This window comes from Thunnus albacares, chromosome 15 (genome assembly GCF_914725855.1).
Source record: "Thunnus albacares chromosome 15, fThuAlb1.1, whole genome shotgun sequence".
Lineage (NCBI taxonomy): Eukaryota > Metazoa > Chordata > Actinopteri > Scombriformes > Scombridae > Thunnus > Thunnus albacares.
This window is the reverse complement of record NC_058120.1, coordinates 24,818,550-24,836,998: the sequence shown is the minus strand read 5'-3', so window position 1 is coordinate 24,836,998 and position 18,449 is coordinate 24,818,550. Positions and strand designations below refer to the sequence as shown.

Sequence of the window (18,449 nt, the reverse complement as noted above, 5' to 3'; positions counted from 1 at the left end):
CATAAACATTTCTAAATATTAAAAAAACACTACATCACCTCATTTAGCTCCTAGGACTCTGACAGTATATCAAGTGACCCTAAAGCTACTGACCTCAACTTCACTACAACCTCCCTGTGCCCAATTGTCACCAATAAAATCAAGGGCAGGATCAATGCTGTAAGCAGACTTCTCATTTAATGAGATTTTATAAGCTGTAGCCAATTATTTGTTAATTTGATGAGTTAACTAAATTATAAAACAAAACCTTTGGCTGACATCTAGTAACCATACATCAAAAGCTGGTGTCTGTATGCTCGAACAAGATGGATTATTGGAGAGGAAAATATCACTTTCTATTGCCTCTATACTGTAAGTTAGCAGATTGCATCTGTTTGCTGATTAAAAACACCAACAGAGCGATGAATCTGTCAGTTGATAAATGATAGAATTTACTGACTGTGCACATTATTTCCCAGCTCTGCACATTGTAGTAACAACTAATTCTAGTAGATATCATTCTCGGATACACTTTTAAACATATCACATCAATATTTTAGTCACCTTAATCAGAAACTCTAGACATTCAAGGCTTAACAGCAGCTTGTCCAGTCCGTCTGTGAAACTAATAACATTAGACAGTGTTACCTAATGTAACTCAGCAGCTAAAGGGGAGACTGAGAGCTACCAACAGAATCAATTAGATCACTTTTCAGCAGTTTGTCAGTATTACCCTAAGTGGAAAACGATGTGGCATTCATCACTAAATATAATTAAATTTTTCATTGTAATCATTATTTTTGAGAATAATTATTATAGGTCCCATATTATGAAAAACTTTTTCAGTGCTTGTGCACATATATTTGTGTCTCTGATGTCGTAATAACACACAAACTGTGAAATTAGGCAAACAGTGTTCAGTTTTTTGTGGACTGCATAAGTAAGAAAACATTCAAGAAGCCATTCAGATTTGCCCCCTCCTCCTACGTCAAGTGGGGACTCATTATAATTGTACCCTCACCCCATCTGAGTATCTCCACCCACGGCTAGAGAACTACCTTTCCGGAGGTACGCCATTTTTTTCTCGCAAACAAGAGCGAGATGTTGGTCTAATTGAGATATAATAATTATGCACATACAAGATGCTAATTGATTTTGAGTAACCTTTTATAACACTAATGGGGGAGACGAGTGCATCAATCATCCCCAGGTACACATACTGAACTTACATATTGTTGATAATGACATAAAAGGCAATGAGTTAAGTGACTTTGCGATGATCGCCACTCATTCATTTTTATGCCAGAGCATTCATTGAAAAGATGGAGATTGTTCATGGAGTGGGAAGACACCCCGGACGTAATCAAGCCGGATGAAGTACAGTGTTATCTGCAGACTCACTTCACTGTTGACGAGTGCCAGGAGGATGTCCTTGTCTTTTGGAGGGATCACCATTACACACACCCTCTCCTCTCCATGCTGGCTAGAGCGGTGCTGTGCATTCCAGCATCAAACACATCCAGTGAGCATGCTTTCAGCTCAGCTGGTCATGTGCTGGAAGTGCGTCAAAATAGGTTAAATCCTGGAACTGTGGACTCTTGTCCTACATAGTGCAGCCAAACACTAGGCTAAAAAAGACAGTACAGATCTACACATCAGTTTACTATTTTAATAAAAGTTCATTGTTAAGATGTGAAGGATGCTTCATTTGTTTGTTTGTGTGTATGTGTGTGTATGTGTGTGTGTGTGTGTGTGTATGTGTGTGTGTGTGTGACAGAGAGAGAGAGAGAGAGAGACAGAGAGAGAGAGAGAGAGAGAGAGAGAGTTTATGTCTATAATGAAGGAACAATTCGTCTGTTTATTTAGCCTAGATCTTCCCACTATTGTAGGCGGGGGAGAAAGAGAGCACTCTGCAGCCGGATCAGCACCTTGGAGAGCGCTGTGGTGCTCAGTCCTGACAATTGTGCTGCTATAATGCATAAAATTGGCAGTTTGCAGGTCGGGTCAGGTTCGGGTGGCTGATTGATGCATATTTTTGAGGGTTGGGTGGTGCAGATATGGCTCTCATAACAGGTTGGGTTGGTGGGGGGTATTAAAAAACCCTGACCCGTGCATCACTAGTAGCGAGTCTGCAGTTTAAGTTACAGTTGTCCCGTTCACAAACGTGTGGGCGTAGAGTTGTGCATGAAGACATAACAGGGACAGGAGAGGAAACAGCCTGCGGGAAAACTTAGCCTAAGGCAGAGCCAGGATTTCATGATCTACATCCAAAACCTCCCAAATTATTTTTGTCTGTGCTGCTAGTGAGCTTGTCAGAATGTCAAGTATCACTATGTCAAACATACAAGAGAACAACAAGAACAATAACAGTAACACACATCTTTGGAAGATGATTTTTGGTCTTTTCCAGGGTTTTTTTAAATTCTGTTTTATGCTCAATTTTCCCCTTTTTTGTGATCCAGCTAAAACAATTAAATATAAATTAAATATAAGTCACCAATGTCAAACTAATTCATAGTAAAAGGATAAAAAGCAGCAATCTAAATTATTTTAGGGACTCAAGCCACTGATGGGCTGGTATTTGAGTTGGTATGATAGGAAGGGCACCGCATTCAAAAAACTGGTTAGCTGCTATTTAAGGTCAATTTCCCAAAGTCCAAGAAGAGAGAACGCACAGCAAAGCCAGTGAAAGCAGAATAAATTTTACAAGCTTTTATTGAAAATCCCAGCCATTATACAACAAGTGAAAAATAAATAACATAGTTTATAAATGTTTTTCATAATAAATAAATCTAATAATGAAATGATATAAATACTGAAAACCAAGTAAAAAATAGATGTGCAGCACTGCAACAGGGCTATTGGACAGTTTCAAAAAGGCATACATAATCTTTTTCTTTTTTGTATTACAGATTACGTGGATGAACTGTTAGACCTCATGTTTGAGAAGGTTTTTCAGGACTCTGCCCCATATGTGGATGAGGTGCTGAAGATCCCCATCCCTGAGGATCTCTCTTCCCAGTTTGGAAGTGATAGACAGCTACTTGTCGAGGTTCAGTCAAGGACAGGTCTGAACCCCACATACCTCCCTTGAGTGTCAGGGAACTACTGTCCGTATCCGTAGCACCACACAGGCAGGCAGGCAGGCAGGCAGGCAGGCAGGCAGACAGGTAGGCAGGCAGGCAGGCGACAATACCACACAGAAAGCCTCAACAAAGCCTCTGTAGGCCAAGTATCTGTAATGGCTATGCATTGTGTATGTGATAGTCAGGTAAATGGTGACACCCATTTACAGTGTGTCCATCTTTGTTTTTATTCTAGTATGGCTTCTGTGAAACCTAACTGACGACACAATTTTTGTTCTTTTTGTAAACAATAATTTTTTCTTATTTAAAAAACAAAATCAGGACTGGCGTACCAAGTGGTACACTGAATAACCTTGTTTCAAAAGTTGTGTGGCATTTGCTGTAACAATCTTTATGACGATAAAAGTTGTTAATTCTATATAAACTGTGTTGTGTGCTTTCAGCGTTTGATATGAAACATGTTAAGTGACAAACATGAAAGATGAACAGCAAGCAATGTAAGATGGAGGAAACAGTAATTTATTCTATTTTCTACCTTGCTCATATTTGTATTACAATAATAACTGACAATTTATATGCATAAAGACACTTACTGCTTTATTCCCCTTTAGACACAATGTCGAATACATTCTGTAGTGTGAACACATTCAAACACACAGGTTTGAGGTCAGGATGATCCACCATGCATGATGGTTGGTTCAGAAGCTGCTGTAGTCTTCTTGTAACCGAGTGAATTTGAAAGGGTAACTGACATGCAATTTAGAAAAGATAATGAAAGCATTCATACTACCTGTGGTGTCTCCCTGCAGCAGACATTCTTGGTGTATGTAAGCACTGTTGCACAATTCCTACAAATACACCTGTGCCAGGAAAGAGATTAAAAAAGTGACAACATTGCAGGTGTAGTTTATTTGAATGTTTTGTTAGTATTAAGGACACAGGTTGCCAAATACAAAAATGTAATAACGTTGTTAATGTTAATAAGTGCATACTGTTTAAACACTAATAACTGGTAAACATACAACACTATGAGTTATGAGGAGTTGGCAGACAATCCGACACCCCCTGCTTGGCCAATTGGCAGGTACTGTTGTTGAGAAATCATTGCTGGCTCTTACCTACAACGTTTGAAGTTGAGCTTTAGTGTAATGAATAACTTAATGGCGTTTACGTTACTTGCATTTATTTACATGCCAGAAACCTAGCTTTTGATGAATAAACATTGATTATAGATAGCGTGTAGGGCCTCATCTTCATTGTTCCACAATCCTCTAAACCTGGCGTCCTTTTATACCAAGTACTGGTACATAAACATCCTTTATAAACAGAGTCACTGGCACCACAGCCAGCAACACTGCATGACTTTAGCCAACGTACCCACATACAAAAAGAAACGTTGACATAAAGAAAAAAGTGACATAAAGTTAATAACTGACCAGTCAGAAACGTACTGTTGTATCCTTGATGCTTGAACTTGTTCGGGAGCCTCTTCTTGCTCAGGGTCTGATGCTGCTTCAAACTGGTTGCACCGCTGTGTTTTCTCTGGCAGCCATGTTTCTTCCAGGGTTCGCGTTCAACAGTTGCCGCGGTAGCGTGAAGCCGCACTCGCATTGGCACATCCCGTGGAAGAGGGGGGGTGAGGTGAGCACCAGGAGAGACATTTTATTAAGACCCCGGGGAACTGTGTTAACTCGTGGAAAAGGGGTTTGTGACCTTTAAGTAATTTTAGGTCTCCCAGAAGCAATCATCTCACTAAACATAAGTTAAAGTGCATTGGGCTGGTTTTACCTAGATGAAATCTGACGTCCTTTGAAGTTGACTTAAAGCAAAACACTAATTTGTCAGTGGCACATTTTAACCCTGGTGAAAATTTCATTCAAATTATTGTATAAGAATATTATATTTTCATGTATTATATTTTGTAGCATAATGTCTCCTCGCACTTTACATCCTGCTGTTTCTGCATCCCTTTTAATCAGGTCACCATTAGAGCTGTAGTTGGAAACTTTTACATGTCAATTATATTTAAAATATTGCAAACAGTGCTGTATGACTAAGACGATAACGTGGTTAAGCACTTAAGTGATTTTATAAATCCCACCGCTCTTAATAATCTCGTTATGTTATGTGATTATAGCAGGTTCAGTCTTTATGAGGTGCCCCTGACAACATCTCAGTCATCAGCAACACATTCACAACTTGATCTCGCTTATAGGGATGTGATGAACATGTATCGATGTTATTACCAGTCTCCGCTAATGTGACTTTAATTACAGTGCTAAATCCAGTGTCTCTGCCAGGTGGAAATCTTGTATCTAGAAAAAATCTGCTTTTATAGAACTGAGAAAAAAGCAAAGTTATGAGCTTGATGAAAATGTGTTTTTGACTTTAACTGTTTTAAAGGTTTTCATAAGCAATGAAAGTCACCAAATTTAATTTTTTTTCATATATTTAAACCATTTCTTAGTGATTACTTACCCTAATAAGTTCAGTCTTACTTGCACTACTGTACTCATTTCATGACAACTGGGTTTTTTTTGTACATGTAACTGTGGTCAGTAATGAGCTGATATGTCTCTGTACCCATGAAAAACTCCCGTCCCTGAAAAAAAAAAATCCCTGCACTGCATTTATTGTTCTTGGCCAATAATTGTTTCAGATTCAAGCCTAAATTTGGTCGCATATCAAGCGATTCTTATCTAATCTTCGAAATCTAATCGAATTGGCAAGTGTAACCAAGGTCTGCCTCTCGGTGACAGCAAGGAACAGTCAGGTAAGGAATGGGACGGTCGGAGCCCTGCGGGAAGGCAGGCAGGGAGAGCGTTTTATCTGAAAAGATTACTGAAGGCAGCCATGCCCTCTCTCCTCGGCTGCCAGGGCATCCTCGCTTTGATCCTAACTCCCTCTGAATGGTAATCACCTGGGAAAAGGTCCCAATTATCTCCCTGAAACTCTCAGAGGTACAGTGTCCCTGTCGCTCTCCCACAGCCTCGGATTAGACACAGACATACAGATACAGACAGGCTGAGCGTGTGTACACACATAAATACAGTACATATATACAGTACTCTAACATGCTAATTGCTCATTAAACCACAATGTCTCTTTCTTTATCTACATTTGTTAGGGAGTAGTTTGAAAGCACCTTTGACAGATCTGGATTATTATTAGCCCCTTCTTTTATTATTTCTGCTAAATACATCTTATAATACATCACCAATTTCTGTTCTCTTATCCTCAAATTACAGGCTAATGTTAACCATAACTGGTTGATTATTTTTCACTGGTTGATAAATTTCATGTGTATGATGAAGTAACGTTAAAACTGTCTGATTTACTCTGATTGGAGATCCATACTCCGTTATTTGGAAATGTTGATCAAGAAGGTCTCTCCTTTTCTAGCTGAAGATACCTCCGAAAATTACAAGTTTGCATTTAAGTTACCTGGTTACCTCCTCATGACATTTTACTCTTGCTAGACAGCTGGATACCAACAGTGGCAATGTGAGATAAGGAGCCAGACATTAAATGCTATGCCATTTTATTATAACACACAGGGACACATCTTTTAACACATTGCTGCCTGTTTCATATAAATATGCTAATATTAATCATCTCAAACGCAGCCCTCCCTTCGTATTAACCCTTTCTTAACTAAATTTTCTACTTTTAACCCTAAATTCAAGTCCTTTTCCAAAGATGTAATTACCAGTACAATTTACTCACTCTGCTAACACACCCTCTCTCTGGAGGTCTAAGACATACAGTATCTGTTCTCACGAGGATAGTACAACAAGGACACACACACACACACACACACAGATAAATACAGACACATACAGCCAGCATACACTTGCAGTGACCTGACCTCAAACCCATTAATTCTCACATCTCCGTGAGTGGGATGCGCTGCCAAAAAAACCAAGAAGGCACTTATTTTACACATGAACTGTGTCCTTTCACTTTGGAAAGTGTCTTGAACCGGACCATCGAGCCATGCAGTGATTACCCTGAAGGCTCAAAGTCAAAATGCATGAGTACTCACTCAGCAGGACGCCGTGAAACGTCTTCTGCCTTGACTAACCAGGAAATTGCATGTTGTTTTCAAATACAGGTATGCGTCCTCATCAAAGCCCCAGTGGCTGAAAGCGAAGGTGTGGATGAGACTGATGGGTCTGAATTTGGGTCGGCGGGTGGTTGCATAGGCAGGGGGGGTGAAAAGATACCGTATCAAATTTTACGGAGGAGGTCCGGAGATGCTATTGGTGATAGAGAAGTGGAGAATGGTTGATTGAGATAAAAGACTGCCTTGCCTTTGAGGGCTGGCTGATTATGACTGGGCAGCAGATCAGACGAGCCAAGAGAGAGTAAAATGGATGGATGGACAGATGGGTAGATAAATGGGCATGGCTGGGTAGGTGTGTGGATAGGAGATGGATGGTGAGTGGGCACAGGATAGATCTGGACGGTTGCACTTTACATAACAGGGGCTTTTCACTGCAGGATCTCAGAAAGAGATAAAAATACAATTCCAGCGGGCAGGAAGATGTGTGATCAGCCGGGTGTTTCGCTGTCGATAAACTGTTTTCCTGACAAAACATTACAAATCTCCACACAGCCAAAGGCCTCAGAAATTTTCACCGAGTTCCACCGCACCATCGCCTGGTACATCGGGGACAAGGCTTTTCCCTGAGTCACTCCTCATAATGTGATTTTCGCCCTTGAAAATGTAATCACACCCTTAAAATAAGGCTCACAGTGCATTAATCCCCTCCAGTGTGCCTAAGTGCTGCGGTGAGATAAAAAAAGCATTGAATGGCTCGTCCTTTTCTTTATGACCGTGTTAATTGTCCTTGCTTTTCCAACGGTATCATGATAATCCCAAATAAGCTGGAGTGCATCATCACATACAGAAAAAAAAAGAGATCGCTTAGAAACATCGATTCACCGCTATGTTTAACCTCAGTGGAGCCTGAACGCCTGACCCGACTTGTGAGGCCAGAATTTGAGTTAAAAAAAAAAACTTCCTTTCTTTAAAGATGATATATTATACTACTTTTCAACTAGTTTAAAGTCTCTGAGGTCCACAAATAAACAGTAAAACAGTATAAATCATAACAAAACTTACAGCTGCCAAGTTGAGATCGGGTCACCGACAGCCGGTATTGATCCATCACACATGCATACATAGTCGTTGTGGGAACATTTCCATCAAAAATATAGTGAATCCAACAGGTCTTCACTTCTTCATATGATGGGACATAAAGACAGCTTTGATTCAGTTCTAAATTTGATTCAGTAGGTTTCAGTAGGCAGCAACATTCAGCCTACTGAAGGGCTGCTCAAAGGTTAGGGTTAGGGTTAGGGTTTGGAGGTCTTATGTTCAACAGATCCCTTCATGATGTCATAAGAGGAATTAAATTTAATGAAGTTATTATTATAAGTAAGGTTCAGGAACAAGACCACGCCCCTTTCTCTCACTAATTCAATCACCTGTGCATACCTATATAGGTGTCTAACCCCTTTCTCTCCCGTTCGTCACAGCCCCCCCCCCCCAAACCCCCTTTTTCCTCCTCTCTCCCCTCTAAATGGGCGTCATGGTGGCTCAGTGGTTAGCACTTATGCCTCGCAGCAAGAGGGTCCTGGGCATCCCAGGTTGTTTCTATGTGGAGTGTGTGTAGGTTTCCGCCGGGTGCTCCGGTTTCCTCCCACCATCAAAGACATGCTTTTTAGGGTTAATACTTCTGCAGAGGTAATTCCTCTTGTCCTATTTTAGGAACCACAGGGGGATGACGAAGCTGAAAGCTCATCGAGACATGCCCCCCACCCTGACTCTCGACCCCTGGGTTCCTAGACGCTCCAGCCTCATTGTGATTCCGTTTGGTCCTTGGTCATCCCCATGCCATTGACCCCCTTCATCCCTCTCCTCGACCCCATCATCCCACCGTACACGACCCGGACAAACCTTCGGCTCCCGTTCATCCCCCGGCAATTTGACCCCCCTTCATTCCTCTCCTTGACCTCCAGTCAGCCCACCATACACTATCCTTCATCCAATCCTGAACCCTCCCGACAATCCAAATAAAACTACTTTTTATACCGTTCAAACGGCGTGGTCTTTGTTAGTGAAAATGGTATTTTTCCACACACATTTGCTGAAAGATGGAGCAGGGGAAAAAGAGAGAGAGGATGGACTTTTCTCATAGTTTAGGGGTCTCTAGACACACCAGGACACATATTTCTGTTGAAAAGACATGAAAAGTGCATTTTGCATAATATGTGACCTTTAAGTCTATGAAAAGATTCGATAGAAATGGAAATTTAACTACACTTTCACACCAGTGTGTAGTATGTTTCTATTTAAAAAAACATCACAGTGTAACCTCTCAATTACTGAAACCATCAAAAGATAATAATAAATAACATTCCTGACATCAAAATACTCAGTGAAGTTTAAAAAGAATGAAGAACATTCCTCCTGTCCTCTGTTCTCCTCCCTCTGCTGCTGATGTGATTCACTGCCTGCAGGTACCGCTGGTAGAGGGAGGAGGAGGCTGGTTTGTTTCAGACAGTAGCTCAGTTTACAAGAATTTGACTTTAATAATAATAACGCTATGTTACAAACTGAACAATCTGGCTACATACAGATAGCTTTTGTTTTAGCTTGTTCATAACAATTAAATATTAGTGTAACCAGTGTGCTGTGGTTGTATAAAACATTCCAGTGGTGGATGGGAGTCTGCAAGCAAAGCAGATGAAATTAAGTACTTATTGGCTTTTTACTCGCAAAGGTTTTATTGCACTGACAGTAACGAGTGTTGAGTTATCGTCAACTTGAGTTACACGTTATCTTTACTTCACCTAGCTCACTGTGCCAAGCTCTCTGCTGTCCGCTCTGTGTGTGTGTGTGTGTGTGTGTGTGTTTGTGTGACCTGTGCTTGGTCAAACACAGGGAGAAGAGGAGAGGACAGAGAAGCTAGCACGGCCATAATTGACATTAAAACATGTGGTAGAGAACTCTCAGCATAGTTTTTTTCTGTTCATTCGACTTAGGCGCTGCACTTAAGTTTTGTAATTAGGGAAAACCCTGCATAACTGTGTTTTGCACACAGACTGGAAAGTTTTCAGGTGATGATGTTGTTGATGCAGGAGACTATGTGCGTTGGACCAATCAGGTGTCACGATAGGCACGGATCGTACCATCAGGCAATCATTACCTTAAACTGTAGCTTCCTGACAACATGTGATGTCAAAAAATAAATGTGCCAACATAAAATTAACAAAAGTGTGCAGGTCCATGTACTATAGCTTATAAGCAGTGAAAGATGTTGGTTAGCATATAGCCTAGCCATGATTGCTAGGGCCAACCCTAACCCTAACCCACTAAGTGGCAAGCTGCCTTTTAAGGAAATTTTCAACATGGGATGTAAAGAATGAAAGAGGCTTTTTTCTTTTCTTGGATTTCAATCAAAGCAATACAAACAGATATACTAGACAAATGTGACTTGGTTTTCTACAGTATGTCTGTGTGCCCCTTATTGGCAAATGCAACTAAGAATGCATGCCTGCTAGTAGCAAAGCCTCAAAATGACAGTCAAGCCCAATTTCTTTACTTGTCTTTATTCGAAATCACACAAGGAAGAAGTGTATATTAGAGCAAATTCCTGGAGAGCAGGCATCAGGAAATCAGTGTAATGGAAGGAGGCCCCACTGCCTTTTTTACTGCTGTCCTAGCGGGAAAAATATCACATCAGGTACACAATAGGATTTGAGTTAACATGGTTAAACTCATGACTGTTACTAAGCAACGAACAACCAAAATTGAAAAAATCTTCTAGAAAACAAGAAAAGAGCAGACAAAAAAGGGTGAAAAACTTTATGGGGTCTGCCATTTTTAAAAGCATCACCTGACATCACACCTTTTCAATCAGAGCCATCAGGAAATTTCCAGTTACCACAAAAACCTGTGAATGTCACAGCAGTGGGTTACTGGTATGGACCTCTTGCATGAACATGCTGAACAAGAACCCAATATTAAGGAAGATATTGCTACATTGTCTTGCTTAAAAGACAGCTCAAGAGAAAAGGTGGATTTTACCATTGACAGGTGTATATTGAACTTTTGTGATGCATTATCAAGGCTGAGGATCATATAGAACAAAACTCTCAACCTATACCTGAAACTGTTGGATATCAGTAGCATTAAAAGTTAATGGAAAAACTCAATAGCCAGGATAGATTTTTCTGCAGAATACAGCACGATTTGGTGTACTGTAGTCTTCTGTGTAAATCTTATACTCTCTAAAGGTGTGTTCAGACAGAAACTGAAGCAAATATTCACCTTTAACCCCATACAGCCAACTGTACATGTACCAACTGTACTTAAACTGCAAGCTAGCTAACAAGCTAACATGTCTGTGGGAATGCGTCAGTGTCTGAACTCGGAAATCACCAGAAACTCTAGTCTCTAAACTTTTTCCACTGGTCTCTGTACCTTTATGAAGCACTTTGTATGCAATCATGCTGCAGAGTAACTGTAAAGAACGCCAAGGCTTCCACAGTACAATCAGAAAACCTTTAGATGCCCATTTTGATAACTATTTACAGTATGTTTTTTTGGTTTGTCTGTACAGTAGGTGGTGAGACAAGAATGAAGAGAAAAGCCTCAGGTGAGATTACTCACTGCTACACTTCACGGTATTCAAGGTTCTAGTGAATGAGAAGAGTGCAAATGAATCAGTAGGGTATGAGTAGCTATAAAACAGTGTACTGTGCAGAGCTGAACTATTACAAGAAAAATTATAAAGCAAGTTTTCTGTCATATATGTAACTAAATATTCCAACAAATAAAACTGTTTGCAATTGCATCAATGTGAAGTACTTTTAGTTTGTTAGAATGCAAAGGTTGGTTGCAGTTTTGATGAATATCCCCTGTTCTGTAATTAGATTAGCACAGTCCTGTTCGGTGTTATCTTCTACTTCAGAGACTTGCCAAAACGTGTACAGAAGATATGCTTGAGACAGAAGCACACACACGACTTAGATGGTAGATGTCAGTGTGTGGCTTAATCACGGGGGGTCTAAACGATATTTTATATTCAAATTGACAATCTTAATACTCTCATCAATTTACTGCTTGTGCGGAAGATTCCACAATGATGTAGATATGTGACAGCTGGTTGATAATGACAGCTGTAATCTGTAAATTCTGTAACAGATTAAGTTTTTCAAATTTAATCTATGTTACTGTTACAGTAAAATACTGTAACATTTTTTTAGTTTTCAGCCCAGGAATGTTTCAGGACTAAAATATTGTTTAAAAAAATGGATGCAAAAGTTCAGGTAAAAGTCTATAACAATACCATTTGCAGCACAAACATTTTGCAGTTTTAATGTGGAATCCAAATATTTTTTGGTGAAAATTGGAAGCCTTGCTTATAGAAAAGTATACATTTATATGTTTTAGTCACAAGAAACAAGACTACCTTGTAATTCCCGTCACTGGAATTACACTGAATCCTGAACTACTGTGCCAGAGAGCCTACAGGTGTGGGAAAAAGATGTCTGTCATAAGTCTCTTTCACACATACACTGCTGAATGTGTGACTTTGTACTAGGGAGCTGTCTGAATCAGTTGGACCAGACATTAGATGGACCTGCCAGCTCCCTACTACAAAGTCCGTGTAATGTCCGATTGAGCCCATGTGTGAAGAGAGCAGGTCATTGTCCAGAGAATTCACAGCAAAGCGAGGGGGCGTGTTGATGACATTTCTATCATGTAACTGGCTCGAAACCAGAACAATACAAACATCCAAGGGTGAAGAAGAAGAGTAATTTACATGAAAACACAACACACGAAACCGTCAGACAAATGAAAGGAACGACAAGAGGACATCTGAGAAAGGGTAACTCCGGACAATGTCTCGACCTGACATTTTTTGGAGTTCATTTGAGAAAATGGCTACAGGTATAATAGACCGTCTGTCTGCTTTAAACATTCTGCAGTTGTTTTATAGTGAGAAGGGCAGCTTCCCTGCAGAGGAGGAGTAATGGTGCACGTTCTGCGTATCTAGTAGCACTGGCCTTGTTAGCTGTACCTGACGCCTCAGCTCCTCCATTGTAATTTCCGTCCCATCAGACTAGCTCATCTTGCCTGCCGTTACACAGGAGGCACATAGGAATCCTTGGATTCTTACTTACACACACGATCATGAAAGCAATTAAAATATTCATGAAAACACACATATACTGATGCACACAGCATATAGAGGATCTGATTTATGTTCATGCATACTGCGTATGCACAAAAGCACACACAAGTACAACATACAGTACGTGCATATGTGCACAAGCATGCACATACATGTTCATATTATATTCTGTTCTCATTATTTTCATCTTGTGCTCAAGATGAATGCTGGATGCTCTTTTGTTTCGATTAAAGTATTGATTTTAAAGTGTTAAATCACTGTAAGGAGTCACACTTTCAGGTCCCGCTGTTCTTTACGCTGCACCAAACAGATACGTGTTTTAAGAGCACCAGGTTGCTGCTCTGTTGTTCTTCTGTTTGGCTAAACCCAGCTGTCTGAAAGCAGGGCACCCTTCCAGAGCACACCTGCCCTCTGAACCCCCCGGACAGCCAGGCTAGCACCAATCACATTCCCTCAATGCATCATTAGTAAATGGACTGAGCTTTACATCATAATACAAAACAACTTATTCAGGTCAAGTCCCCTTAAAGGCGTCTGCATTGGGTTGAATTAAAAACAGTGACAGGATGATGGATAATCCACATACACGGGCTGGCCCAGACTCAGTTCACTAACCAGTGCTCCTCGCCTCCGAGTGGAGGTAGACTGCCGGCACAGCGATGCCCTATTTCTGCGGGAAATAGCTTCAGTTGGGGAGGGATGAGAGGGAACAGAAGCAAAAAAGGGAAGCCCTGGATGTGATCATCTTGATAACAGTAGGGGCTGAGAACAGAGGATATTAATGTGAAGAGGAGAACAGTAAGGTCCAGGTTTAACAGAGATTTACCACCCCAGTAGAGCACCTGAGCTCCTTCAACAGCCTCAAATGAGCCCTTCTAATTGGACTGATTTGGCTGACCATCGCAGCCTCTGCCAGCCTGCAGCCCTGGAGGAATGAGAAGAAAGGCAGCGAGGAAGAAAAAGGAGGAGGTGGAGAGTATGGAGGGAAGGGAGGAGCAGGAGATGCTGTCTGGCTGCAGATGAGCTCTAGTTACAAGAGCCGTTTGCCAACCTGTTTAACTGCTCTTCTTATCTTAACACCAGGAAATGGATCACTAAACTCTTTTGTTTTAATCGGATTCTGGAGGAGGAATTCACTACATGAGGAATGTGTCTCAAGAATGGTGCAGCTTTATCCTTAAAGTCCGTAGTAAATGTATTCTGAGTTTTTCACACCACAGAAAAATGTGCTATTAACCACCTAGCCAAATTTGAATGATTGATGATGATAAAATTAGGTTTCAAAATCTGAGCTCAGAAATGCTGAAGGCGCTGACACCCCACCCCAACTGTACAGCCTCTGAACCTCTGAACTTAACAACGTTCATGCCGAACTCCCTTAAAAAAATATACTATTTAAAATAGGCCTTGTTTGTAGGTGTAAGACAAGAAACACGGATGATATTTCACGCTAGGAGCCACTGTTTAATTCAGCACATATTTTGTAGGTAAATGTGGACTAACTTCAGTAAACATGTAACTTAAATGACTAGTTAACAAGCGATCCATCACAAATCATTGTTATATTAAATTGTCATTTTTTTCAATGAAGTTCAGTGTAATGTTACTCACTTTGTTCAACTTTTGTTGAAAAGCTCTGGCAAAGGGCTGGATGTAGGAATATATCTGTGGTGACAGTGAAGACACCAGAGTAGCATCTGAAATGCTGCACCAGAAGAAGGACATGGATATATCCTCTGGGTGAACCGACTCTACCCATCAACGGACGCTTCAGCTGGGTTTGTACTAACTCCTTGAGCGCTACCATTGACAGGAAATGGCCCCATTCACCAGTAACAGCAATACCATGACGCCTGAGGCTATCAACCCAGCTCACAAATTGGGTAAACCAATGGTGGAAGAGAGGAGGGCCAAGGGCTAAGCTAAGGCTAACTCTTCATTGGCTATTCCTACCCAGCATTTTCCTCGCCAATGTATGGTCTCAAGTAAACAACATAGATAAACTGTGACTGCTGATCACCACTCATAAAGGGTTATGAACTGCAACGTCATTGTTTATATGGAAACATGGATTAACAACTGTGTCCCTGATAGCCTCACTGAGCTACCGGGGTGCTACATCATCAGTGTGGATACAACAGCTAATAACTCCGGTGCATTTATGTTAACAAAGCTTGGTGCACGGATGGTGCCATTATCAAGAGGAACTGCTCTGCTAAGCTAGAATACCTCATAATTAACTGTAGACCTCTCTATCTGCCCAGAGAGTTTACATCTACTGTTGTGACTGCAGCATACATCCCTCTAGATGCTAATGCTAAGCTTGCGATGAAAGTACTGCATGCTGCCATTAGCAAACAACACCCAGCTGATGCTAAGGTGCTCTAGTTCTAATATAGTGTAAGGGGAAGGGTCATGCTAGTGGTTTCAGGCCTGCCCAAAAAATCCTGAACACAGAAATGGTGAAAAACAGTTTAACAGCAGTTTCAGTACTACATAGTTCACAGTCTTTTCATGTTTTCAGCAATTATTTTCTAACATGTGTAATGTGTTTCAAAAGAAATCTCTGATTTTCCTTTACACGGACTACAAGTCCTAAAGTGACATAGACGTTATCTCTCTTCTGGACATTTGATTTCCCTGTTTAGCAAAGGTGAAAGATCATAATGTGGTGACAAAGTGTTAAAATGTAACTTTTTTCTGGTGCTGAAATACTAAGTGTGAGAAATGTCACATCTTGTTTCACAATAATGTTGTTATGACTGTGAGGCCCTTTTAGCACAAAGTCTGTGATGTCAAACAAAATTGCCAATTCTGTGCTATAATAGAAGCTCTGGTCCAAGCAATAAACACTGCAGTGATGTTGCAGTAAAAAAAAAAAATCAGGTAGGTTCTGTACATTTTGTCCAGAGAAGTGAGTTTGAACAGTTTTAATACTTTTCCTCAGGTCAAGTCTAAACACATTTTGTATTTTTATTTGGCTGCTGCAATGGAAGCTATGTCGAGTTTTATGTATTTTGCTGTCTCTGCTGCCAACAGACTGTAAAATGATAAGAACTACTAACTATAAAGCTGACAGGCGTCAACAGACACTAGTGGGGATATTATTCAGAAGTCCACAGATATCTGGACAAGCCTTCTGTCTCTAAAATTCTCTACTTTAGTCTAAAACTGACATCAGACAGTCAGTAAAACACAAATCGCTGCTATGTCATTATTGCAAGACAGCTACAGAAAATAAGTTATTTTTATTGATTGTCGATGGAACATTGTAAACTCTGTGACGGATGTGATCTGAAGTTTAGACTAGAAGTAAAGTATCAGTAAAAACAAAATATACACAGTGCTTTATATGTTTGATTTCACGCTTCAATCTAAAGTTATGGCAGCTACAACTTTACCTGTTACAGATATAGAGTTTGCCTGTTATTTAGAAGTAAACCAAGGAGTTAGGTGACTGAACTTCACTGTAGCTACAAGTTATTTTTACATTCAGTGTTTCTCACCGAAATGCAAAGTGTGTATCCTTGAGGTCTACCAAAAACGTTCAAGGCACTTCCTTCCTCAAAGCATCTGCAAAGCTGATTTTTAAAATATTCTAAATTGTGCATTGTGTACATCCATGTTTGCTTTCTAGCAGCTAAACTGCTTTGTGCTCCCCACCTATGTCATTGTATACGTGCACAATAAAAATGAAATTGGGATCCACTTGTAAAAAACATTGCTCCATAGCGCTACTAGTGCTCAAAAACTCCACAGGGTACCTTTAAATTAGCTGGTAAACTTCCTTATCTCTTTTCAGCAGCTGAGTTGAGCTGTACACTGAAAGAACAGCCGTGAGCCAAACAGTCTTCAGCAGGCTGGATTCATCACAAAAACCACTGATGGCAAATGACTCTTAAAGCCCCTATGTGTTGGATTGTAACATTTCTGGCTTTGGCGCCCCAAGTGGCAATGAGAGCATTGTGGCATTGTGACTCTGATCTGACCCCGGGACACCAAGATAAAAGGGCTGAAAGTAGCACATAGACTGCACTAATTTTCACTAGAATTGTCTCACCTATCTACAGACAAAGGCTTAAGCCTTCAGAATATTTTCAGAAATACTAAAACCTGTGAAAAATACAGTTTTTTTCCCCCATCCAACCATCAAAGTCGTCTTATGTACTTATGGTAAAATGTGGGTCTTGAGTAATCTTTGTGGATGTTCAGGATGTATAGAAAGAAGGTGATTTATGTGATTACAGGGTTGAAAATTGGTGCAAAAGAGAAAAATCATCTCGAAGGAGGTCGCACATCTCTCTGAGTCAGTATGGACAGACAGTTTTTCAACCAGAGCCTCATCTATTCAATAAGAAAGTCGACTAACAATGCTTCGAAAAAGCTTCAGTGAGCGGTGTCAACGGGGTCAGCCTTGAGGTTATAACCTCCATCTTTAAGAGGCTCCACAATGCAAATGTCAATGTCACAATGCAAGCGTCAACAATAACATAGGGAGGTTTTTATTATTGTCACCTTCTCAAAGATTGTGACATTAAAAGTTTTCATACATTTTTACATTTTACAGTGCAAAAGCTCAAGATACTGGTGGCAGTGCTGAGGAAATCCACCTGTAAGAAAAATGGAAACTTCCACATCTTGCAGCTTTGTCACATAATCTTGACGTACTATTGGTGGGATGTTTTGCCTGTTCGTTCACTATAGTGGGTCATTTTTGTTGTCTTGATATCAAACGAGTCAACGTTGACGTTTTTCTTGCTTTGGCTGTCAACCGACAACACGCTAAAAAGCTTAAAACTAGCTGACAGGCAGCAAGAGAGACTGGTAGCAATGCCCATAGGTTCCTATATGGGCAATGTGTATCTGTAAAAAAAACAAAGCAAAAAAAAACCCAAAACAACTTGTACCCGGCAGCCAGTACAGCACTAAGCGTTGTCTTGTATTCATTAGTGGGTCATTTTGTGTAGTCTCTGGCTGGCAGTCGGGCTGGGCTGTGCGGCTGGGGAGTGACAGGTTGGTGACAAGGCCTTCATCACCATCATGGGCACAGAAAGCCCGAGTTGCGGCACGTCCCAATCCGCTCGGTGTGTGTTGTGCAGCCCAGATCTGTCCCAGCCGTCTCACTGCTTCTCAGCTGTGACTGGGTAGCGAATCCAGAGCCAGACGTGATAAA

The 18,449-nt window shown here is 40.7% G+C and overlaps 1 protein-coding gene across 1 annotated transcript in view; it reads right to left on the bottom strand.

The window, feature by feature from the left end:
- The window catches only part of gfra4a (GDNF family receptor alpha 4a), a 95,191-nt gene extending 94,135 nt beyond the window's left edge, over nucleotides 1-1,056 (bottom strand). The window contains exon 1 of the mRNA XM_044375499.1: nucleotides 1,038-1,056. Coding sequence (XP_044231434.1) covers nucleotides 1,038-1,056 — 19 coding nt within the window. The remainder of the gene's footprint in view (nucleotides 1-1,037) is intronic.
- Nucleotides 1,057-18,449: the final 17,393 nt, after the last annotated feature.